We start from the raw sequence: 26,493 nt of genomic DNA, 5'->3' as shown, positions 1-26,493 counted from the left end.
ACTTCTTAGTTTTTTCCTCCTGGATCTCTTTCCCAAGTCCCTCTTCCTCCTTCCATCCCTTCGCTGTCCACCTTTCGTCCCTCATTCTCTGTAGGTAAACTGGACTCTCCTGTGGTTTCATCCACATTGGTGACTATTAGTCTTAGTAGAGATTAAAACTATTTTCAAGAATCCGCTGGACATTTTCACCTACACATCTCGTCAGACTCTTCTAAATATGTCCTCAAATGAACCCAGCATCCTTCCCTCCACTTTCAATCTTACTTCTCCTCCCTTCCTCTGTGAGCTGATTCACCAGCTAAATAAATCAATTTTATTTTTTCAAGCATACAAATTTAATATACTTTGGGAGAATTCTTAGAAAAAGCACCTGTACAGACTAGGATGCCATCAATGAAATGAGAAAAGGCAATGAATGAAGCTTATAAAGGGGTAGTAGATTTATACAGGTAACAACAGAATTCATTTTATTGTAAGGTGGTATGTAACAGCATGATGTATTGGGAGCCCTTAAGGTTTGGATCCTGAAACTCCTATTATCTGGGGTGTTTACCGTATGTCATTGATCCTTCAGTCCACAGTCTCATCAGACCAGTGTCTTTCTCACATAAACCTACAGTCGTCTGATAACACCTGCATTTGAGAAAAAGCTGTCATTGATGTGGAGAGCAGTAGGGCTCCTGATTTATGCGCCAGGAAGTCTGAGGGCCTCAGGGTGTGGTCAGAACAGGGCTCTTTAACTGCATTGCCTGTGCTAACTGCCAAGCTAGAGACGTTCTTAATTCAGTTTGCAGCAATTAAGGTGACAGAAGCAAATGAACAAAAGTCATATTTGAAAGCAGACCCAGGGAGAGAAATAGGCATCGCCTGTGCTTTCTCATCCTACAATTTTAAAATGATGAAAAGGAAAATAGTCCCAACTGTGGGGAAGAGGAGCATGTGAGCCAACACAGCAAAAGTGGAAATAAAAGCCATAGCCTTGGAGTAAGAAGGCCTGTTGAGGCCTGAGAACCCAAGGAAATACACCCCACTGTGCTTCCTTCCCAGATCTCCAGATGTTTGCTAGGCACACCAGTGACTTGGTACCTGTAGGGTAGCCTTGTGGGTCAGTGTTGTGATTAAATCCTAAGAGAGATTTTCTTTCTAGCACTGAGTCTAGCCCAGCCCACAGTGAAACGATGGAAAGTTGTGTGGCATGGCAAACTACACATGGCTCTGGCCCTTTAAAAATGATTTTAAGATGCTGGTAGCATCTTCACTGTCTTCTTACTATTTCCTATTTCACATGAAGAGGAAATTAGTTTACTAAATCTGAAGAGAAATACAGAAAATAAGTATGTTTAAATATAAAACCCAAAAATATCAACCCAAATTAGCCTATTTTTACAGTGGTAAAACCTCTATAATGATTGAATATTTCATTGCTTCTAAAAGTTGAAGTCATTAGTATATTTTGCATAAAGTATAACTGTACATGCATGACCAATTTCATTGGCAATTTTTTATCTGAATTCTTGCTATATTTTAGGTAGGAATTGTTACGTGTTGCTTCATGAAACAAGTACTCTATTTGCTGAATTGAATCACTTTCAAAATAAGTTCCTAGAAAGATTCATGTTATTAAAATAACATGTAGAAACTATGTAACCCTGAGGTTCCTAAGACCAGAAATAACCTTTCCACCACTTGCATTTTGCTCTGGGAAGCATCTGTGTAGCTGTTCTCCCTCTGCACCCAGGGCCGATGTATTTGTGAAGAGCATCACTTCCCAGTCTGGTGCTTTTATTCACCATGTGCAAGAACATAAGCAAAGGAGGCATCCAAATGTCCATTATCTGAAATTTTTCTGGCATCCCTTCACTTGGCAATTAGTATTGATTCCACAAATATTTTATTGACTGCCTGTGATGAGCAAGGCTTGGAGCTCAGTTCTGTGAGTGATCAAAGCAACAATCTAGTGAGAAGACTGAGAATTTTGCCACAATACCCTGCAGAAGGTGCTGGACAAACATATCAAGTGTAGTCATGCTACCTAAATGGAGGAAAAAAGGTTGTTAAGACTTCATTTTCCTTTGTTTGGTCACTAATGTCTTAGCTTACGATCTTAGTTTTAAGTTGTAAACCTGCATTTGCAACTTGAGAAGTTCACTGCTATTGATATTTCTAGTCAGCCATGGGTGGTCTGGGTGGTAGTTCAACTCATAAAATATTTAAAATTCAGTGTCTGGGTTTCAGAAACCTAACTCTGTGACACTCTGATGAACAAATCAACTGGGAGCAAAATTCCCTTTAGCAGAAGGAGTGTGAAAGAGAAGCGGTTGAGCTCTGACGGGAAGGTCAAACTATGGTGTGCTGCATTCACGCTGAGATAAGGTGGGGAGGTGCCTGCATTTGTGCTCCCCTGCAACATGTCTACTCCAGAGACTTCTGACAACAGAATCAATGAATCTCTTGGCTGTACACGTCTGAGTATAACATGTATGACATCTATGGTGATATTCTGGTTAATAAGTTCTCTATTATCTGCGGTCATCCTGAGGCAGGACTCAAATCTTGTTATTTACATATCCAGCAAATGCCTGGCTCTCATCACACAATTAGAAAACACTGGTTAAATACCACTAACCCATGCTCATACTCTTAAGTCTTTCTATAGTCACAGTCCTTCTATTTAGAACAGTCTCACTATTCCCCAGTCCGGTGCTCTCCCCTACACCTGTCCCGCCCCCAGCTGTCACCCTCCCTGCAGCTTCCAGACACCCTTCAGGTCTGAGCTGAGACACAGCTGCCTGTGGTGATCCTTCTCCCACCCTGCACAGCCTCCAGAATAGCTTACCTGCCCTTCTAGGAGATCTCAAGTCATTCTCTAATGACTCTGTCACCGTGTTTAGCATACTACGTTGATTGTGTCTGTTTATACCAAGAGAAACTCCCTGGGTGCACAGGCCATGTCTGGTCACTACTGAGTGCCCATCACATTATAGTCACTCCATAATATTTATTGAATAAATGAATGAATGGAGATATCTGTTAGAATGCATTCTCTCCATTAATTAGATGAAATATTTTATTAATTTAACATATATTGTGGACAATCACTGAAATGTCCATGAACTGTTCTTCTTATACCTACTTCCCTTCCTTCCATGCTACCTGAACACAGCTCACAAGAAAACCTACTTCTATCCAGGCGAGTCCCTAGACATTCACACAGGGACGAATTCTGAACACAGGCACTTAACCCTAAATTATACCCAAGTGAAAATGCATAAACATCAAATTTAGACCAAAGCTTGAGACTTTATAATGAACCAAAATATAGAGAGGAATTGCCTCTCCATGGGGTGGGGGTGCCCCTAAGAATTCATGTGCATTTAACAAACAAAGAGGATTTCTCATCAGGGACTCTGCACATGGTTGCACAAGTTGGCTCTATGTAACCCCAAGGAGTACTGCTTGCAAAGGCTGTGCTATGAGTAGCACCCCCTTAAGGGAGACCACAGAGCAGTTGCATTAAAGCTCTAGCCTTGGTGAATGACTGTGGAGAAAATCTGTCCTGCTTTTTGCAGGCCAGGAGATAATTGATTTTATCCTCCTCCAGGGACAATGGGGGATGGAAAGAAAATATCAACCATTCTTTCCCATCATCTTTGTAATAACTCCTCTTCTTTAACAGGACCATAGAAAGCCAAGATGCTCAAGCTGCAGGTGTCAAACAGAGACACTAATTACATTTGTTTAGGCTGATGCATATACCACAAAATCCATATTTAGAGTGAAATGCAGAGGATGATGTAATGTAGCCAAAGTTCCCAACTTACTGTGACACAGTATTCTTTCTTTTCCCCTTCTCTCATACCTAATATTAAAATGCTCAGAAAGAATGGTTCAAGAAATTATTTCAATTAAAATTTTTGTAAGTAGACTGTGTAACTGAATCATGAACTAGGAAAATGTGTGCTCTGTTAAGGAAATATCATGTGAAAGTTGAGTTTCAAGAGCCAATTAGTAATAATACCCTAAATGCTGTAATCTATTTTCACATTTTATATGGCCCTGGAGCATAACTGGTATCCAATAAATAAAGAAGTGAGGAGGGATATTCTATCTTTTGCAGTCTGAAAAGTTGATGAATTTGTGTTTCTTGACAATGTTTTAAATAACTGAATGAAGAAAATAATTGAAATTTCTGTATCAATATTGTTTTTTGGCATCTTGATAATTATGCTCATTGAGATATTTTCCTCTAATACCTATTTTTATTTTTGTCATATCTGCTCTGTTCCACTTTTCCTCATCTCCCATCCCTTATTTTGGAAATATTTTATAGATTTTAAATACAACTTTTAACACCAGCTATTTTGAGAACTTACAACTTCTTGCCACAACATTAAAAAAAATGGAAGATACTTTCTGAAAGATGACTGTGCTACTAAGGTATTAACAGCTTAAGAAAAATTTCAACACAAAATTACAAAAACTGTTAAAGTTTTGTCTCTTTTATGTTTTGAATTGATCTTTTTCAGACATGCCTTTACCACAAACTTTTTGTCTGCTAAAAACATCTTCTTCAAGTTGGTAGTCTACAGTGTTATAAAAAATGTGTTTTCTCTTGAAATTCAGGGAAGATAGACATGGCAACAAAGTAGTTTTTGAGCCTTCCCAAATATCACCATAAGAGTAGACTGAGAAACTAGGATAGAAAACCCAGAAGCTCACAGACAGCATCTAGAACAAAACCAGGTAACAGGGTGTCTCCTCGAAGCCTAGAATACTAGCGACTGGAGACAAATGAATGGCAATTGCAAGAGCCCTGTGGTGTTAGCACCTGGTGAAAGGACACAAAGGAAGTGGGAGGACCTGGGCTAGACTTTGGAATAGGAGAACCCTCATATCTCCAAAGCCTTCACACCACTGGCAAGTAGGATGGGTCAGTACAAGAACAGGCGAAACCAGGAGAGCTTTTTGCCATCCAAACTTCTGAGAAGTGCAAGGGCTGCACCCACAGTGAGGTCTGAGGGACTCCTGCAGTCAAGGGCCTGTGAGCTCCTGAAGCTAATATCCGAAGCCCTTTCAGGATAATACCCCATGTTTAGGAGAACCTCCTAGGAAGAGACTCCAGTAATCATAGTAGAGATGCATAGATTCAAGGGAATGAAGTTCCAGATAGAGGAGAAGAAATCTCAGAAAGTACAAGTTCATATTTTTTAATGCATCATGAAAATAACCAGAAAGTCAAAAGCCATGAAACTGGAGAAGATATCCTGACCCATCACTCTGTCAAAAGGTCTACAAAATCAATTTGGCTTAAAAACAAACAGCAACAGGGTAGTGTCTCATTTAATCCCAATACAAAATGATTATAGGGCACAGAAAATAAAGAGCAGAGTAAGGTTCCTTCAGGCAGTGAAAGCATGCCAGGACGATATGCCCACAAAATAGGTGAATCTCTTGATATGGCAAAACAAAATTAAGAAAATCATAAAAGAATACTAAAAAGCAAAAGTAGAAAAACTCATTTGTGTGTAATGGCACACCCCAAGAAGAAATCCAGAGCAATGAAAGGAAACAAACACAAAGCATTTTTATTCAGGAAAACCTTCCTGAAATTAAAAAAAAAAAAAGCCTTTAACTTGAAAGAAAAATTCCTTTCCCACCTCCATGCAAAAAGAGCAGGTCATTTATTTGGAAAAGAAAAGCAAATGAAGGAAGACAGAGAGAAAGGAGTGAAAAAAGAGTAAGAGACACATCAACCCATCAAACTGTGTGGACCTTATTTGGATACTGACTCAAACAAACAAACTTTAAGATGTTCAAGAGAACTGAAAATTAGAGACAGTGTATACTTGATGATATTAAGGAATTGTACATGATAAGTATGATAATGACATTGTAGTTATGATTTTTGAAAGATCCTTTATCTTTTAGAGATACTTCCTTTAATATTGACAAAAAAGATTGTATGATGTCTGATATTTGCTTCAAAATAATAAAGAAGGGAAGCAGCTAATTGGCTAGTAAGACAACATTGGCCATGAATGAATAATTATTGAAGCTGTGTGACAATTACATGGGAAGTTTATGGTATATCATCTACTTGGTGTATGTTTCAAAGTGACTTGCAATACAAAGTTTAAAAAGAAAGAATATTTTATTCTCAAATAGGATGGACAGTTCAAGTGTAGGCAAAAGAAATGTTCACTTTCCTAAATAAACCAAAATATTTCTGGGGCTCCATTTGTGGAAATCTTTCCCTTGGTGCTAAGGTAGCCTGTTGCAAGTGTTTACATGCATTTTCCTTAATGTTAACTCACTTTTTTTAACATCTGCTCAGCAAAAATCATGTGTCTAAGAAGGATTTCATGATTTTTTAGGATCGTGGAGAAGGGATATTACAGTGAACGAGATGCCGCAGATGCCGTGAAACAAATCCTGGAGGCAGTTGCTGTAAGTATGAAGTGATGGTACTAGTGTCACTCTTGGTCATTTCTTCCTTTTACAGAATCTCATTTAAGAAATGCTGTATCTGCAACAAGCTGTAACATTAACAGCAAACCAGTATGAAGTATTAATCAGAAAATATGCTGGGGAAACAGATTTCCTATTAACTACGCCAACTCGGAAAGCTGCAGGCCACCTGTGTGATGCCATCAGTTTGTTAAAATATTGTCCATTCTGCATCATGAAATCAAACCTGACTGGGTGCCTATAGTTGTTCTTTTCTCTTTCTCTACAGAGCTTGCGTTGTATATTGTTTTTATTGTTGCAAAGGGCAGTAGAGGAAGGCTGGAGACCTTGGAGCATAGAGACCTTGGAGCATAGAGATTTTTTATTTTTCTTTCAAGACAAGAAATGAGTGAATTAGAAGGAAAAATTCTGACAATTTTATTTTTTTAAAGGAAGAACTATGAGTTAATATTTTAAACTGGAATAAAGTTTTGTAAGTTGATGACAGAAACATGCACAGACACATACAAAGAAGTATAATTTTGAGAAGCTTGTTTGGACTAAATTAATAGGAAATATTTGCCTAGACAAAAGCCCACTAGTGAAAACTTTCCCATATATTTAATGGCATCTAATATGTGCTGGGACACTTTGATGATTCATTTATTGAATGTAAAGCCAGAACAAATTATTCTCTGAGCAAACAGTTTGGGACCTAAATGGAGATATTTATTAAGATCAGCTAAGGAGACAAATCTATAAAACATGCCCAGAATGAAGATATTTTCTATTATTCAAAGTTAGTTACCTCACTAAAATTATTACTCAGTATCTTGAGAAATCAAGCACAGAGACACAAAAAGCGCATCCTGTGAATTTTACCCACAACCAAAACAGGAAGGAAGGAAAGAAAGGAGGCAGGGAGGCAGAGAGGGAGGGAAAGAGGGAAGGAGGAAGGAAGAAAGGACCCTGATTTATAGCTTATGTATCAAAGATGAAGAGGAAAAAACAGCCTTCAGTCTTTGCATAGGACTGCTGGAAGTAGCAGATCTGCCCTCTAACCAAATCCATTATGGAGTTACCAACACCATGTTCAATTGGCATTATCACCCAGTCTTTCCAAATTAATCCATCCTACAAAAGTGTTTGGCCTTTTTGCTGTGGTGCAAGTTTGAATTGGATAAAAGGTGCAGAGGATGCCATGGAATTTTGCTTGAAATACACAGTGCAACTCCTCATTATATGATTATTGAATATCAAATTCATCTGCTCATCATACCCAAAACAACCACTCCATTCCGGATTTTTCATCAAACACAGTCTATTTGCCATCCCTGGTTTCTTAAACTTGCCAACTTGGGAACTGATCCTATATTATTTTTAACTCTTCCATGACCTCTCTCCTTACATCCACCTTCCCAACTTGGATTGAATCTTCCTTCAAATATCCATGAACCTAATCCTGCTCCCTGTCATGTTATGATTGTTTCTGGCACACTTTTTTTTTTAATGCTTCTAGTTGCTTCCAATTCCTATCCATAAGTATGTAAACCTAAAATCCTCTTTTGCAATAATTGCTTTCACTTTGTCACTTCTGGGTTCAATAATGGCAGTTTTATGCCTTTCTTCAGTACCCATTTAAAAGCTTCATTTCTCATTACACCTATGCAAGTAAACTTACTAGTAACTGCCCACTATCACTCCACCCAAATCAGGCAGGCAACAGGTATAGGAGTTAAGAATACTTTGGGAATCACACAGAGCTGGGTTCAATTTCAAGATAATGCGAGCTTGGGTCCTAATATTACTAACCGTCTGTAAGCCTCAGTTTCCTCATATAAAATAGGCATAGCATTCAGCCTCAAAGAGTTGTGGCAAAGACTAAATGAGATAAGGTGTAGGTCAGCAATGTTCAAAAGAGCGGGAAAAGAAGATAAACAGCTGCAGACTCAGCGTATTCATTGAAAGATGTATTAGATGTGGTAAATTTAAATACATATACCTCCTCCCCAACTAAGTACTAAAATCAAAAATGGACAATAGTAGGTATTCAATAAATATTTACTGAACAAAGAAATGAAAATTTATCATAATATCCAGAAATAGGCAGTATTCTGTATCTTGTCTTTCTAAATTATGACACAAATACACACTCTCATTTTTCTACTCTTAGAAAACAAAGCCATATTACTTGCTTGCACTCATGGGACATCTTTCTGTTCCCTTATTATCATTTAATTCCTGTCCTGTCATTCAAAACTCATTCTGCAGTATGTTCTTTCTGGTTGCCTCCATCCACTTAGGTCAGCTCTTGATTCTTTTGGTTTACCACAGTGGGCAGGCTTCAATTTATTGAAACCTTAGGTAGCTGACTGGGAGAACTCTGTTCTCATTCAGTGAATGAGAAATGGATGCTTCACCATCAGACTTTTCTACCTGTTGGAGTTATGTCAATAAAAATAAAAGGGTCTCCAACAGGGCTGCTCAGAAGGGGTGCCCCATAAGCAACAGAGGACTAGAGTTCCTGGAACTCTATTCCATGTCTGCAAAAATGGATCGATAAGCCTACCACTAATCCTAAATTTAAAACAAAAAATTTGTTTTTTTTATATCTACTCGCAGAGATCTGCAAAGCTACCATTTAGGAAGTAGATTGCCACATTCAAGTCAAACATTCTTGGAAAGAAATTTTATAAAAATCAAATTTTCTCTGATTGCTGTAACTAAGAATGAACTTAGAGGAAAAAAACTAAAGTCATCTCCCTACATGTTTCACAGGTGGAAAGGAAGCAATTTAAGACTGTGAGCAGTGGCTGACATTTATGAAATAGTTTATTGTCAACTACATAGCTATAGATAGCTATAAAAAATGGGACAGTTGGGGACTCAGAGTAATCAGTGATACGTCTCACATTTCCTCTGCATCACACACTTGCAAGACTGTATCTAGGCCAGTTTTTGAAAGCACAGAAGCCGAAAACTTAAAAGATTGAAAAGTTCTCAGGAAATATGTTTCAGGTATAATTATGCCTCTTAGGTAACAAACTTGCAATCCTTCTCTTCCTCCCCACTTCATTCCAATTCTTGCTCCAAATGTTTCACAGTATTTGGCTGTAATCTTGCTCCTTCTGCTTTTTAGCTTTAAATATATTTTTAAAAGCTTTTAAAGTGATTTTGAAAGATGTTTCCCCCTTTGAGCTTTGAGTTCATTCAGTCTTTGAGGGTAGATCCTTCAGCGTTGTTGAGTATTCCATCTTCTAGCGATGAATTTCAGGTAGTCCCAAATTAAACGGTCTAGGTTAATCTGGACTTCCTGAGAGGGTCGCCATATCCTCCTCTGTCATAAAGCACAATGTCAAACTTTAAAGCCCTCCTTCCCTATTTGCTTATGAAGACAACCAGGGACTATTAGATGGGTTTAAGGTTGAGAGACAATAGCTTTATAAATGGTACAGGAAGTTATTTGAAAACAACAGTAAATTCTCAAAGTTTCTGTTTCTCTTCCTGGAGTCTTCTAAAACGTTCATAGTCTTTGCTAATATGCATGAAATTGTCCTAAAGGCCAGTGAAATCAAAACAAGTACAGCAGCATTAAAATAAATTACTGTCTACATTTAGGACAGAGTACTATGCTTGATAACATTCATTGCTTTAACGGGCAATTATATACATTGTTCAACCTTACATTATTTGACACATTTAAACCATCTTCCATCTAACCTCTTATTCCTTGTTGGCAGAACCAAAGTACCTTTGTAAAGATGAAAAATGCCTTAACTTCTTTTCCTGGCCTCCCTTACAGCTAGGCAAGGGCATATGACCGAATCCTCACCAGTGAGTTCTGATGGCAGTTTGCAGTGGGTTTGGGGAAGTTACCCCTTAATAAAAGGAGACCCAAAGAAGGAAAGGTTATTTCTCTTTGGCATTGGAATGGCCAGGTCTGCATATGTTGCTGGGAACGTTTTTGCTATTTTATAATTATGAAGAGAAACACAGCTGTGCTGAAGAAGGCAGAGAAAAAAGTAAACAGCACTGAAATTCCCCTCCTGCCTGCTAGGATAAGTTTCTCAATCTTTCTGACACTTAAATTATATATTCTGTTACTTGAGGCAATAACATACTGGACTTCTTCTTGAATAAACATTTGAGTATATGCTAATAATGATCCTGTGGTCTGTGGTCAGAGAAAATTGTATAATTTTGCACCCATCTAAACATAACACAAAGGGCATACTCCCAAATAAAAAGATTCTGGTCCCACAGATTTCTAAAAACTGAATTTCACTGAATAGCAAACAAATACCCACACATTAATAAGTCAGAATTAAGTGTCATTTGAAGGGACAATGAGGCTTAAGGTTATAAAGAATAAGCTTGCTTTGGACACTTGTTTTTTGTTTTTGTGGCTATTGTTCCTGCTTTGTTCCACTTATTGCCAGTAAAACATTCTGAGAGTTCAGTTAAGTAATAAGAGACTAGAATAGAAAATGCGGGGAGTTTTATTTTAAAGTTGTCAGATCCTATGCTATCTGCATTTCTTTCTGGGGAATTTTATCTGTTTTCACTCACATTTGAACACTGATTTCTGGAGGATGGATTTTAATGCAAAGCTCAAAGCAGTGAAACACAATAATTATAATTGTACCAGTATAAAATAAAAGTGGTTTTGTATTCTTACTAAGAATTGACAGTTACCGGAGAAGAAATAACACAGTTGTATTAATGTCCTAATGTTTTGATTTATAAACATAGAATAAAGTAGACTCATGTCTCAGTCAGAGTATAGATATTTTATCAGAAAAAAAATTGAAACAAAATCTAATCTATGTTCTGAAATTTATAGCTCAATATTAGGAAACTGGACATCTAAAAATAATTCCTGGGAGGGGGTGTCTTTCTCATTAAATGTTTCTGTACATCATTATTGGCCATGATAATATCAAAATTTTATCAAAATCTGTCTAAGCAGCCTTCCCTCTTTTGATTCACAGGAAAATCACAATAAATTCTGGAACATCTATCTAGGAATTTTCATTAGTGTACATGAATATCATGTCAATGATTACATTCTAAATGACTCTTATTTCAGGGTTCTGTAACTGATGGATGATTGAACAGTTTAGTTCAACCATTAACTGATTCTCTGTTGTGTGCCAAAATCTTGGTTAAAGATGAAGAAGCTCACCAGTTTATAGGGCAGAGAGATACATAAGCACATTGGCTACAAGAAGAAATATGTACACCAATTGATGCATTTTGCAGATTCAGAGGAATTGGAGAAGGTGAAAAGTATGCAATATATCTAGAGAGACTGAGTCAGAAAAATCTTCTCAGAGGAAGTTATATCTGAGTTGGGTTTTAAAAGAAAAATTGCTGAATAGGCAGCCAAGAAAGGGAATTCCAGGGACATTCTTTTACTCCCACAAATCTGTATGGAACATAATAACAGTGTAAAGACATGAACTGCAGGTCTGTGGATTTTATGGTGAGTGAAGTGGGGCTTGAGTGAGAGGCAGGCAGCCTGTCTCGAGGGGCTTCCAGGACTTGTGAAAGGCTCATACGATTCTGCAGGTGAAGAGACCCTGAGGGTCTGCATGGAAGGTCCTGATGGCAGCGTAGAGTTCAAAGACAGTGAGGCCAGTTAAGAGGATATGAAAATGTCCAGTCAAGAGGTGAAAAGCATCTGAGGGACATGGTTAGTGATGTTATGAATGGAATGTGTTCACCAGCTAAGCCCAGAATTGCTCTTGGCTCTTCACTCTCATTATTTATGGATGTTATACATAGGAAGGCTGGAGGTTATGAAAAATAATCTAGAGTAGGAAACATGCAGATAAGGAGGATGCAGAAGAGTGACAAGAACTTCTCATCAAACTTTCTCACCTTTATTAACACTTCATACTGTATTCTCTTTTCCTCACCTCTCTTCCCACTCGCTCTCTCTGGGATTCATTCCATTCTCTTCCTTCCAGTCCCACAGTTCCTCCTCATGACCTCTTTTACTTCCATTCCTGTCTCCTTCTCCTATGTTATTTTCTCTCTTATGCTCTTCTTATGCATTTCTCTCCCCTCTAGCTGGAAATTAGTGATGAATAAAACAACAACAGCAAGAGTATCAAACATTTTAAGAGACCTGTCAAAGCCTGTAGTCCAGGATGACTGTGTTTACTGCACACAGCATGCACTGTAGGTCCCCAGAAGAGTCATAGAAAGTAACTTGAGGCACAGTCCCTGCCTGGAAGGATTTAACAAGAAAAAGGGGATAAAAAGTAACATCCAAGTTATCTTTCTTAGAAAGAGATGCCTCAGGATTGAGATGAGAGCCTTTATCATTGCAAAAACCCACTGAAGTGTCACTGACATGAGGTTCCTGAGTACATGTGACCCAGTTCTTGTTTAGTCTCCTTTAGAAGCTCATTCAGAGCTATTCTGTCGGGTTTCAGTTGATTAGGGCGAGAGATTCACAGAATCACTGACTTTGGAGCAGGAAAATTGGGCAACCTCAAGTAAGGGAGGGAAATACCATCTCATTAATGGTGGCAGTATGAAAGAGAAGCACAAAAAAGGAAATAAAATGTAGTAACAGAAGAGCACCCACAGTGTCCCAGTGAGGTCAGGAAAGGCATGTATTGTTTCTATTTCTGTAGATCTGCAAAGATTGATGTCAATAAGGAGAAAGAAAAAAGATGGGGATTCATGCTGTAAAGGAATATGATTTTAAGGTAACATGTTTTAATTATGTTTAAAAATGCTTATTTCAAGCAGGTGTGTACAGAGCATAAGAGGAAGTATATTATCATATTATCACAATACCTTTTTTGTTTTAAACAAACCTTACTCTAACTAATTATTTGGTCTGTTTTCCATTCCTGACACCATCTTGCACAGGTGCATAGTCTGTTCCTACTAAATGCTCTGAAATGTTAAAATTCAGAAAAAGCTGAGCAAAGAATTCTGTCACCCACAAAGGGGTCTTTAGGAGGGACTGCTCTTTACACTGATACAGTTTATGTGTGGCGGCCTCTCCCTGCAGGCACCAAGGGCAGGACTCTTCACAGCGTTGCTTCTATTGGCAGTCATCCCCTTTAAGAAAGGAATGATTGTGTGGGAAATACCAAAGTATTGTGCCTTGAAGATGAACAGTAATTCTTTCTTTGTACGTGTACTTCACTTCAAGGATGGTAGATGGGCTACAGTTAGACCCCAGTTAGCTCTTTCTGTGCTGTTCTTTCATTGATTGTTTATTGGGATATGGGGGTGGAATCATGGAATTTACTTCCTTGCTCTCTGGGAATGGTTGTCTGTCTGCCCCAAAACTGAAGTAGTCCCTGTCTTGAGGGAATGCAGTCTCGTTTTGTATTATATGGAGCCATGTGAATCTATTACTTATGATCTCTTTGACCCATAGAAAATGAATTTTTATTTGGGAATGGCTAGTTCAGAAGTAGTGTTGAAAAAGTGAACAATTATCTGAAATAGGTAGAATATTTTTTTTATTTCTGGGTCAGAAGGAGAGCTTTCAGCTGAGTAAGGAATGCTCACAAAGATCCAGTTTCTCACTTTAACCATGAAGCAGAGCTTCTCAGTGGGGACCACAGGAACACTAGTTTCATTTGGGAAGAACAGCTCTTTGTAGGTATTGAACATTCCTGGCTGTCTTAACCTGTTTAGGCAGCTGTAACACAATACCATGTGATTGACTAAGCCTAGCTGAATAGTCTCCCTTTTGTCATTTAAGTTCATATAATCATAGACATGCTGCCCCCTCACATGCATATATTCCACTTGGTTTAAGGGCTCATTTCATAGAGGGGTCATTCTTAGAATTCTGCCTATTTTTCCCAGACCAACCTACTCCTAAAAATCAAGGTATGATGCACCAGTTTTCTAATGTAATGTATCTAATCAACCCAAAACATGGTTTCAGTAGGAAAGTAGATGAGGAGCCCAAAGGTTGATCTGCACACAAAGATAAACTTGAAAGTCCTTGGTTTTCAGGTCTTTCAGAGACTCATTTACTGACAAGTATTTTGTTTGGCTTGCTTTTAAATGTGTAGCACTTATTCTATATTCTCACACTCTTTCTATCCTTTTTTCTTGTTTTTCTTCCTTTTTTTTATATGTTAGGAAGTTAATTCTGCTACTTTACAGCATTAACCACAGCATGTATTTTCAAATATTTTCAAAACTACGTGCCATATCTTTGAAAAGAAGCCCAAGCACAGATGAGTGACCAAAAACAAGGAATGCTGACTGTGGCTGAGGCTGTGCGTGCATCCTCATGCCATGTATATACAAATATACATCTGCAATAGATTTGTAAACTCTTTTTTTCATGTTGCTCTCTGACTTTTTTCCCCTAACAATATGCCTTGGTAATCTTCCCATATTTGTATTAGTTTTTTATTGCTGCATAACAAATTACCACAAACTTTAAAGTTTACACCATTTATTATCCCACATTCTCACAGTTGTAAAATCAGCCCCCGCTGGGCTCCGTTTCTTGCTGGGGATTCTGGGAAAGGATCCATTTCCAAGCTTATTCAGTTTGTTGGCAGAACTCAGTTCTTTGTAGTTGCCTGGACATTCCACCTCTTGCATCTTCAGGATTGGGATGATACCTCAAATCCTCCTCATGCTCCAAATCTCTTCGATGCTCCTCTGCCTTTAAAGGCTTATTCAGTTACATTGGGCTCTTCTGGATAACCCAGGATAATCTCGATTTTTTTAGACCAAAGTGGTTAGTAATTTTAACTGCATTTGTGAAGTCCCTTTTGCCATGTCATATAGCATGTTTACAGTGCAGGAGGTTAGAGCATGGACGCTTCTTGGGGACCATGAGTCTATCTACCACATTTTAGTGCATATAGATCTTTTTCATTCTTTTAATTGCTGCATGGTTTTGCACACTATGGGGTCTAAATTTATCTAGATTCTAGATGATTATTTAGGTTTTTCTAATTTTAAAGACTATAAATTATATTCTAGTAAATATCCTTTTAGGCATATTTATGCCTAGTGAAAACATTTAAGATACATTCTAAGAAGTGGCTTCTATGCATAAAAAATATTCATTATACATTTGTTATGAATGCTACTAAATTGCAAGGCTTTATCAGTCTACAGTTGTGCCACTAGTTGGAGTCTGCCTCTTTACCCGTATATGCATCTGACCAATCCTAGACGATATCGGGGTATTTTGGGGGCAGGGAAGGAAGGTAATGTAAGTGCTAAAAATAATTCATTGTTTTGATTTACATTTTCTGTTTATAACACTAAAGATATTATGAGTATTTCTTGGGTTTATAGACCATTTTCAATCTTCTCTGAATTGGTCATCATATTCTTTAACTTCCTCTATTCTTCACTTTTTTTTCAATCATTTTAGTTTTTATCTCTTGTTATGAGGTGGGATATATATTATTTTTATATATTTACACTTTAGTTTTTCTTATACATCTTTATATGTAATATATATCATATAATCAGACAATCAAGTCAGTGTTTCTCTAGTTTTGATTTGTTTATGTTGTATAATTTCTTTCAGAAGGCAAAATTTGTAAGGGTTTTTAAATAAATTTTAAGATTTTATATCTTTCATAAATTTTTTAGCAAGTCCTACTATATTCTCTCTCACTCTATATATATATGCAATTAAAGTCTCATATATTTACTCTTAAAATACTTTGTAGTTTTTTGTTTTGTTCTTGTCCTTTTCTTATTTTAATATCTCTTTAATCCATACTTCTTAGTTTGATCCTCCTGTTAGTTTAATCCACATTTGTTTGTTACATAGCTCTTTAATCTACATGGAAATATTATTATTATTTTATTTTAGTGAGCTATGTGTACATTTATATTCTTAGTTCTTCTGGTGGTTCCTTTTATGACTTTAAACAATATCCTTCAACCTCTTTTTAATATCTCATTAAACTGAACCAGTATATATTCTCTCTCTATTGAGAACAAGAAGGAAATTAACACATAATACGCTGCTTTTCATTGACCTCCATCTTCAAGTTCTGTCTTGCCATATCTCTGGCATACATTGGTATCATTTATATTCTGCATCTTTCATTTGTGTTCTACATTTAAATGGGCGTGATGTCCATCACCAGCCCTTTACCACAGTTTTTCTTTATATTTCCTAGTTGACTGGATTTATTCATCAGAATAGTTGGGGCTTTTTCTTTGCTTGTTTATTTTTACTGTTCCCAGAAGGACATAGAAGCAATATATTCCTTGTGTTCTTTCACGACTTTTACGGCCACTTTATATTTGCAGGACATCCTATAGTATTTGTGGGACACTTGGTCCTCACTTAGCAGTCTGTACACATTCCTCTGTAGCCTCCTTGCATTGAAAATTGCCTTGTGGAAGTCTGACACCGATGCTACACGTCCCTTCTTAAAGGTGATCTGCTCCCTTTGGCCTACAGGCCTAAGCAGATGCAACATGTGGGCTACTTTGGTTTCAATGACTCCTTGGCTCTTTTCTTAGAGAACTTCTGTACCCTGATCTCACTCACCTATAAGAAAAGCTGAAACTAAATGCATATATTGCTTTCATTTCCAAATTTTTCTCTTCCTGAGAGATGTAAGTTCAGGTTTCAATAAATCTACTTTCTTTCCTGCACTTGTATGGCATTTCCTATCACTGCTGTGTAGCACTAACCACACTCTATTTTGGTTAGTTGTACATGAGCCTGTCTCCTAAAACAGGCAGGATATCTCTAGATTAGGAATAATGACTTATTTATCTATATCTGCCATCCTTTTCCTTTTCCCTCTACTCCCCTAAACACATACACATACACACACAATTCCCATATACCTCTTTGTATTCATAGCACATAGCAGACACAATGCATATTCATTGACTTGAATCCAACTATTTACAAGAACTTGTTTAGGATCCCAGCATTTTGAGGGCTGGGAATGTTTTAGAACAGACTATATATATATAAAGACAATAGGACTCCAAATATGTTTAATAATTAAGAAACTGCTAAATCACATTACTTTAAAAAATTACATTACTTCCAAAAATGATAATGCTAATCTAGTCCTGCAGGACAGCACTTTTCTTGGAATATAATGTATTTTTATTATATTCTAACTAAATATACATGACCTATTTCTCTAAGTTTTTGAAAAGATACCTAATTACATAGAATTTGACATGATAGATACAGGAGAAAAGCCACATTGAAAAACATAATTTCTCAAACATACACTTTGCATTCTAGTCTTGGTTTTTACTTCTCAAAATTTAACCTTGAAACACATTTCTATGAATAATATGTTGAACGTCCCATAGGTTCTGACCATCTATAAAATGCTCCCTCGGTTGTTGGAACCTTTGCAAAACCACAGTATCTAACTTTTAAATTACCTTCCTAACTTTTGCCTGTGAAATTACTGTTACACAAATTTAGCCACACTCAAGGCTTAATGGCTCTGGTTGCTGCAGAATTCCAGAAACCACATCGGATTGAAAGTTGAATGTCACTGAGAAAGAGCCTTGTTACTGATCCACAGAGCATTCATACCTTCTGTTTATCCATATAATGGGTCATATAGTAAAGAGGCTAAATGCTTATGCTATATTCTGCTAGAAAACAGAAAGAAAAAATCTTGAGAGGAATACATAATTGGAACAAATGTGATTAAGACCTAATAATAACTATCTCAATAATAATAATCTCAACCATCACAACATATGTTATTAAGGATTTACTGTGAACCAAGCTTTAGCTAAAATTTTATGTACATATCGCTTCACTTAATTTTCATACCTATAAGGCTATCAGTCCCATTACACAAGTGAGGAAACTTTATATATATATATATATATATATATATATGTTACAAACTTTTTCTGGCTGCTTTTGAAATTCTCTTTGTTTTTTATTTTAATCAGTTTTATTATAACTTGGAAAGGGTAGGTAACTTCCATGATCACACCATCCTGATTCATAGCAGAATTAGGATGGAAAATAAAAGATGTCTTCGGAGCTAATGCCCTTAATCCCTCTGCTGTCTGCCTTCCTCTACCATACCCTGCTATAGACCATGTTGGACTCAAAGCCAGAGACACCGATGAGCAGATAGCGGCCTATGCCTGGCAGGAATTCAAGGGCTAACACTAAAACAGGACAAGCGAGATTCACCCGTTTTAAAGATCACATAGCAGGAAAAATGTCACACTTGTTTCAAAGTCACAGGTGCACTGCAGCAGGTGTGTCTGTTTATGTTTGCCTCTACTTTTTTACTCTTGGATTCAGTTCTTGAAAACTGCTATTTGACTTAACGAGAGAGAATCACTTCACAGGCTATAATTAAAAAATTAAATATGACTCAAGTAAATTAAGAATATATGCAAATGCACATTTCCTTCTTTTTAGGACAAGAGTAGGTGGGAATATTAATAGCTCCACAGATGTAACTCTTGCAGGTACACTCAACTTTGTCAATATCCAGAATGACAGTAGCATCAAGTGAGTCAATAGAAACTGGATAGGAGACTTATTCAGTTCTTTGTAGCCAAATTCAACTTCTATTCAGTCATTATATTTCTTCATAAGTGGTTGCCCTTATATGCCTATTTTGAGGGGGTCATACATGTAGTACACTACTCATGCGCTGATCATTCAGGCTGGTCTTTGGGGCATGCGTTGCTCCAGAGCTTGCTAAGAACCAGGCTGACTCAAACAGCAGCTCCCTCTGCTTTCAAAATGCAACCATCTACCAGTCCTCTTTCAACATTTTTGTAAAATGGATCCTCTTTTATTCCTTGAAGTTGACAGAGAGTCTAAGAGAGCTCAGCTTGGCAAAATTCAGTACTTTCTTCATTCACTCATCCAACTTTTTTTAAGTATCGGGAATGTTGAGAAAGATAGGCTGAAAGGAATGATTTGTTATGATAGTTTAACCAATACAGTATAAATATAATTCTTTTTCATTGTAGAGTTTGTTAAATAATTAATTAGTTTGCATATAATTAAAGCCTTATTCCTTAAAAGCGACAGAAAACACATTTGTATTCACATGGAACATTTATCATGGGATGGGCAATGTATAGAGATGTATTAAGTTGATTTTGGTCTTGATACTAGATTTCTACCTTAATATCACCTCAGGAATTTGAATCCTGAGCCTCACCGTATGAGTTCTAAAGGAAAATATTTTTTTTACAATGTTGTTTTACCTGAATTGACAATACCAGCAATTTAAAGAATAATGTGCTGTTTAATGGAATGATAATATTTTTGTATTTTTAATCCCTGAATCTCTGAAATTACAAAAAAAAATCTTACATTCATGTGTAAAGTCCCTGACATTCCATCACAGATTATTTTTTTAAAGTACTTCTATCCAAAGAAAACAGAAGAAAAGAAATAAAAAGAATTAGAGCAGAAATCAATTAAATTGAAAACAGGAAGTAGAGAAATAAATGAAACCAAAAGCTGGTTTTTGAAAAAATCAATAGCCCCTAGCCAGGCTAACAAAAAGAAAATAATAATAAAAGAGAGAGGGCACAAATTACTAATAATAGAAATGAAAGAGGGGATATCATTACAGATCCTATGAACACTAAAAGTTTAATAAAGGAATACTATGAATAACTCTGTGCCAGCAAAGCTGGTAACCTAAATGACATGGACCAGTCTTTGAAAGACACTATTTGCCAAAATTCATGCAAGAAGAAACACACAATCTAAATAAGTCCATATCTATTAAAGAAATTTAATAAATACTAACTTTCTAAAACAGAAAGCACTAGGCCTACACGGGCTCACTGGTGAATTTCACCAAACATTTAAGGAAGAAATTTTACCATTTCTGTACAATCTCTTTCAGAGGATAGAAGCAGAGGGAATACTTCCTAACTCATTCTGTGAAACCAGCATTACCCTAATACCAAAACCAAAGAGCTTATAAGAAAAATCAAACTGCAGACCAATCTCTTTCATGAACACAGATGCAAAACTCCTCAACAAAATATAAGAAAATTACATCCAATGTATAAAAGAATTATATACATGAAAAAGTGGCATTTATCCCAGGTATGCAAGGCTGATTCAACATTTGAATATTAATGTAATCCATCCCATCAAGAGGCTAAAAAAGAAAAATCATATGATCACATCAATAGATAACAGAAAAAGCATTTCACAAAATCCAACACTGAGTTATGAAAAAAAAAAACCCTAGTAAGCTTTGGATAGAAAGGAACTTCCTCAACTTAATAAAAAGTATCTACAGATATAAACCCACATCTACCATCACACTTAGTGGTGAGAAACTCAAAGCTTTCCCTTTAAGATCAGGGTCAAGGCAAGGTTGTCCTGTCTCACCACCACTTTTCAACATCATACTAGAAGTTCTAGTTTATGCAATAAGACAAGAAAGGGAAACAAAAGGTATATAGATTGGGAAGGAAGAAATAAAACTGCCTTTGTTCACAGATGACATGATTGTTTATGTAGAAAATATGAAAGAATCAACAAAAATGCTTTTGGGAATAAGTGATTATAGCAAGACTGCATGCTACAAGGGTCAATCTCTTTCTTATATACCAGCAATAAACAAATGGAATTTGAGATTTTAAAAATACTATTTACATTAGCATCCCCCTCCCAGATGAAATATTTAGGTATAAATCTAACTTTTAAAATCTATATGAGGAAGACTACGAAACTCTTGATGGCAAAAATCAAACAATAAGTAGTAAGTGGAGAGACAGTCTATGTTCATGGATAGGAAGATTCAATATTGTCAAGATGTTAGTTATTCCCAAGTTGATATACAGACTCTATGCAATTCCAATCAAAATTTCTGGTTACTTTGTGGATATCAGCAAACTGATCCTAAAGTTTATATGGAGAGGCAAAAGTCCCAGAATAGACACCACAATAATTGACAGAGAATAATAAAGTTGGAGAACTGAGACAATCACTATCTGACTTCAAGACTTACTATAAAGATACAGTAATCAAAACAGTGAGGTATTGGTGAAAGAATATACAAATAGATCAATGGAATAGAAGAGTACAGAAATGGACCCACAAAAATATAGTCAAATGATCATTGACAAAGAAGCAAAAGCAATACAGCAGAACAAACACTGTCCTTTCAACAAACGGTGCTAGAACAACTGGAAATCCATATGCAAAAAAAATAAATAAATAAAAGAATCTAGAAACAGACCTTACCCTTCACATATAATAACTCAAAATAGGTCCAGATCTAAATGTAAAGCACAAAACTATAAGAAGAAAACGTAGATGACTTTGAGTATGGTGATGACTTTTTAGATACAACACCAAAAACATGATCCATGAAAGGAATAATTGATAAATTGGACTTCATTAAAGCTTGCAGCTTTGGTTCTATGAAAGGCAATGTTGAGAGAATTATATTACAGGCCACAGACTGGTAAAAAATGTTTCAAAAGACACATCTGATAAAGGAGTGTTATCCAAGACATACAAAGACTTAAAATGCAACAATAAGTAAACAACCTGATTTAAAATGGGTCAAAGACTTTAACAGACACCTCACCAAAGAACATGTACAGATGGCAAATAAGGGTGTGAAAAGATGTTCCACATCATAGGTTATCAGGGAAATGCAAATTAAAATACTGAGATACTACTGCACAACTATTAGAATGGCCAAAATCCAGAAAACTGACAACATCAAATACAGGAACATGAAGCCACAGGAACTCTCACTCATTGCCGCAAGGAATACAGAATGGTTCAGCCACTTTGGAAGATAGGTTGGCAGTTTCTTACAAACTCAGCATACTTGTACCATATGATCCAGCAATCCCTGATATTTACCCAAAGGAGGTGAAAACTTATGTCCACACAAAAACCTGCAAATAGATGTTTATAGCAGCTTTATCCTTAAGTGCCAAAACTTGGAAGCAGCCAAGATATCCTTCAGTAGGTGAATGGATAAATAAACTGTGATACATTCAGACAATGATATATTATTAAGCACTGAAGTGAAATAAAACCTATCCAGCCATCAAAATGCAGGGAGAAACCTTAAGTGCATTTATTACTTAAATGCATATATTACTAAGTAAAGAAACTAGTCTGAAAGGTTGCATACTGTATTATTTCAACTATCTGACATTCTAGGAAAGGCAAAAGTTGAAATCAAACATCTGAAATAAAAACATACTGGATAGAATTAACAGCAGGTTAGACATTTCTGAAACATTAAAAAACATCCAAGGTAGAACATAGAGAAAAAAGACTGAAAACAAAATGAACAGAACATCAATAAGCTATCAAACAACTTCAAGTGGATAAATATATATATTATTATAAATATATCATGTATATATGTAAAAAATTGAAGTTAAAGAACCATGGGAGATAGTTATATTTGAAGAAATAATATGCACAATTTTCCAAAGTTTGATGAAACTTATAAAGCCACACATCCAAAGATCTTAACAAATCTCACACAAAAGGAACATGAAAAAAAATTACACCAAGGGGCATCATATTCATTTTTCTTAAAACTAAAGATAAATAACATGCTATAAAAGCAGTCAGAGGAAAAAAGACACACTATATCAAAAAAAAACAAAGGTTACATTAAATTCTTCATCAGAAGTAATGCAAGTAAGAGACTGAAATAACATCATCAAAGTATTGCAAGGAAAAAAAATGCAGCAACCTGATATTCTAAACTCAGTGATAAATAACTTTCAAAAATGAAGGCAAAATAAAAGCTCCATTAGACATACACAACCTAAAAGAATTCATCACTAGCAGATCTACAGTATTAGAGTAAATTTGGTTGTGTGCAGCAAAATGGAACTGATCAATTTATGTTGTATTTTACTTCTCAGCCTGCTGTCCAAGGGCAGCTATTGATACTGCCTTAAACAAAGAACACGATGAGTTGAGTTCACTAAGTTTCTTGAACACAAAGCCACACAAGGTTATCAAGTGGGATGTACATAGGGCTTTCCAATTCTAAGATATCGGGAGCTGGTTCCTGTCCCAGCTCAAGTAGTTTCACTATTTTATTTATTTAATGAAGTTATTAAGTGCCATTATGTGCTAGATGCCAGAGTGGAGTTCTAGCTGTTCCTAGGCTTTTGTGTCTATTTGTTGATGTCTGCCATAGAACCTCATTTGCCCCATAATTCTGATCATTTATTCATTCACTCTCCTTTCATACATTATTTTCACAAATGTTTATCAAAAACTTACCAGGGTCTTTGCCTAGAGTCCATGGGTACAAAGGGGAATAATATAATCCTTACTCTCAAGGAATTTATCTCTTACTTTGATAGACAAGTACACAATTAACCATAATAATATCAGAGTATTATATCAGTATTAAAAGGATTTAGAGAAAATGCTATGGAGGGGGCAGAGAAAATACTCATTTTGCTGTGGAATTAGAGGAAAATTTCACAGAGAATGTGGTATTAGTCTGGGTTATGAAGTACCCCAGGTACTGTTGCTGAGTTAACAAATTATCCCCCAACCTAACAGCTTAAAACAACCATTTTATTATGCCCACATATTCTCTGGGTCATGAATTCAGATAGGATTCGCTGGGAATGATGGTTATCTCTGCTCCGTGATGTCTGGAGTCTTAGCTGGGAAGGCCCAAAGGTTTGGGACTTGATGGCTGGAGGCAGGAACCATTTAGAGATGTTTTCACTCACATGTTCAAGAGTTGATGTCTGTCACATGGGATGTCAGCAGAGGCTGTCAACTGAAACAACTATACTTGGCTTCTCCATGTTGCCCAATTTTCTTATTGTGTCATGGTGTTAGGATAGTCTTACTTTTTACCTGGCAGTCAGGGAGCTAAAAATATGTTTCTAGAAAATAAGGTAGAAGCTGCATTGATGTTTATGATCTAACCTCAGAAGTCACACACTGTCACTTCCACTACATGCTATTGGGTATCAGCAAATCATAGACCAGATTTAAGGGGAGGAGAATCAGACCTCACCATGAGATGGAGACTGTCAAGATTTTTGGAATAGCATTTGGAATGAGTAATATTATTCCAAGAGTCCTTAAAAAATATAATTTGTCACATGAGAGATGATGATTATCCAGGGACAAAGTGGGAATGTGAATGGCATGACTTAGGAATGGTAAGTAAGGCTATGTGGCTAGTGCACGGGAAGAATTGCCCCAGGGTGATGCATAGCCAGAAAGTGGAAGCACATTTTGAAGGGCTTTTTACTTTCATACTGAGGATATTAGGCTTTAACTTAAGAAGGCCTTAAAAGTGAATTGTTTTTGTTTTTAAAGTACAGGATTGGCCTGAGTTAATTTGTGTTTTAGAAAGATGACCCAGGGATGATCAAGGAATGGTTAGAAGGCAAATGTAAAGAATAAGAAGGACTGTACTGAGAGGTGACAATGTAAATAAAAAGAGCGAGTAGACATGAGATATATTTGGGAGGTGGAATTATGACTGATTGGCCAAGGCTAGTGAGAGGGAAGGAAACATCAAAAATGACTCTGGAATAAATGAGAATGCCTAAGAAGACCCAGAACGTGGCTGCTTTACTTAACGTGGATTCATCCAGCCTCGGGGTGCTCTGCACATCCAGTTTGCCAGGGAGCTCATAGCCAGGCCGTCCTGCCCATGCTTGTTGATCTGGTTATGGGAGGTAGTCACCCACTGCTTTTCCTGTATATTCTGTTGACACTGTTGGAGGCATCACAGAGGAGAGAGAGAGCATAAAGACATCAGTAGTGGCAGGTCTCCAAAGCAGATACCACACAGAAGTAGAGTATTCACTTTGAAGTTCTTAAACTTTTGTATATTGGTTCTAAATTTTCCAAGGAGTAGAGAAGAGCAAATTCATTCAGTTTAGCTTTTCTTCCCAATAAGAGAACTGTAGTTAGAATACTGTTTTCTTTTTTTAATGACTGCTTCTTCTTTGTCCTGTTAGATTTTTAAAGAGATTCAAACTTCCTCCTACCAACTCCTGAGACATTATCAATTAACTACGCACAGCCCATCGAACACAGCACAGCTGTAATTAAACTAAATTGCTGTGCAGTGGCTTTCATTACACAATGACACAGTTTTTGTTAGGACCATAGAGAGAGTTTAATTACATGTCTAGACACCCCCTGAATCCAGAGCAGCAGTATTATCTTGTCTGTTTAAAAGGGAGTTTGAGCTTTCGGTGATTGCATTTTTTGAAAGACCAAATGGTAAGATATGTTTGGGTTTTGTTCTTTTTTCTTTTAATTTCACATTCAGCTTTAATGCATATTGATTTAGGAAGCATTTACACATCTGTGCATCTAAAGTGTTTTCCAAGGAAAATGTAGATTTTCATTCTTTGTCATATTTGATATACATTTCACTTGCATCCAAAAATTTTCTTTCTCTAAAAAAGCCCCGATATCCACTCTTACCTTATTAATATAGAAAGCATGGACGGTAGTCTGAAGCTCAGTCATCTCTCATAATATTATTTCCAGTTTCCTCATCCTTGTAAAGAAGCTCATCTCTTTGTCTGAGCTGGCCCTGCTCAGCTTCTCCAGACAGTGCAGAGAGTTCAGCCTTGGGTCAACTCTGCCAGGCCCAAGCACACAGTCAGGAGCTCCTTTCCTTTTGTGCTGCTGCCTCTTTCTCAGCACAAACACCTGTTTGCTGCATCCTTCCATGCTACAGATCAGTTTTGGACCTTTACTCAAGCTGTGCATTATATCCTGAACACCTCTTCCATTTAATAGGTCCAACTTTTTCCATAGCCTCCATTCCTAAAATCTCATCTTTCCTGAAATCTGACCACATACATTGGAAAGAAGAGGATGAGATTATCACATGCTTCTCTTCTCTAAACATTCTCAAGAGCCCCTCAGGAATTTTCCTCACAACATGCATTTGCCTTGGTCTTGTTTACAAATACACAGATAGATAGATAGATAGATAGATAGATAGATAGATAGATAGATAGATAGATAGATAAGTACATAGATACACAGATAGATACAAAGACATAGAAAGATAAATAGATAGACTT

The 26,493-nt window shown here is 36.6% G+C and overlaps 1 protein-coding gene across 3 annotated transcripts in view; it reads left to right on the top strand.

Annotated features, from left to right (window-relative positions):
- Positions 1 to 26,493, top strand: part of CAMK4 (calcium/calmodulin dependent protein kinase IV) — a 223,981-nt gene that overhangs the window by 138,266 nt on the left and 59,222 nt on the right. For all 3 annotated transcript variants that reach the window (XM_073233007.1, XM_036995069.2, XM_073233018.1), the window contains exon 5: positions 6,375 to 6,447. In XM_073233007.1, the coding sequence (XP_073089108.1) occupies positions 6,375 to 6,447 (73 nt within the window). The remainder of the gene's footprint in view (positions 1 to 6,374; positions 6,448 to 26,493) is intronic.

Source organism: Manis javanica, chromosome 1, assembly GCF_040802235.1.
Source record: "Manis javanica isolate MJ-LG chromosome 1, MJ_LKY, whole genome shotgun sequence".
In the NCBI taxonomy this organism is placed as follows: domain Eukaryota; kingdom Metazoa; phylum Chordata; class Mammalia; order Pholidota; family Manidae; genus Manis; species Manis javanica.
Note: the sequence above shows the minus strand (reverse complement) of the source record. Positions and strands in the feature narration are given on the sequence as shown.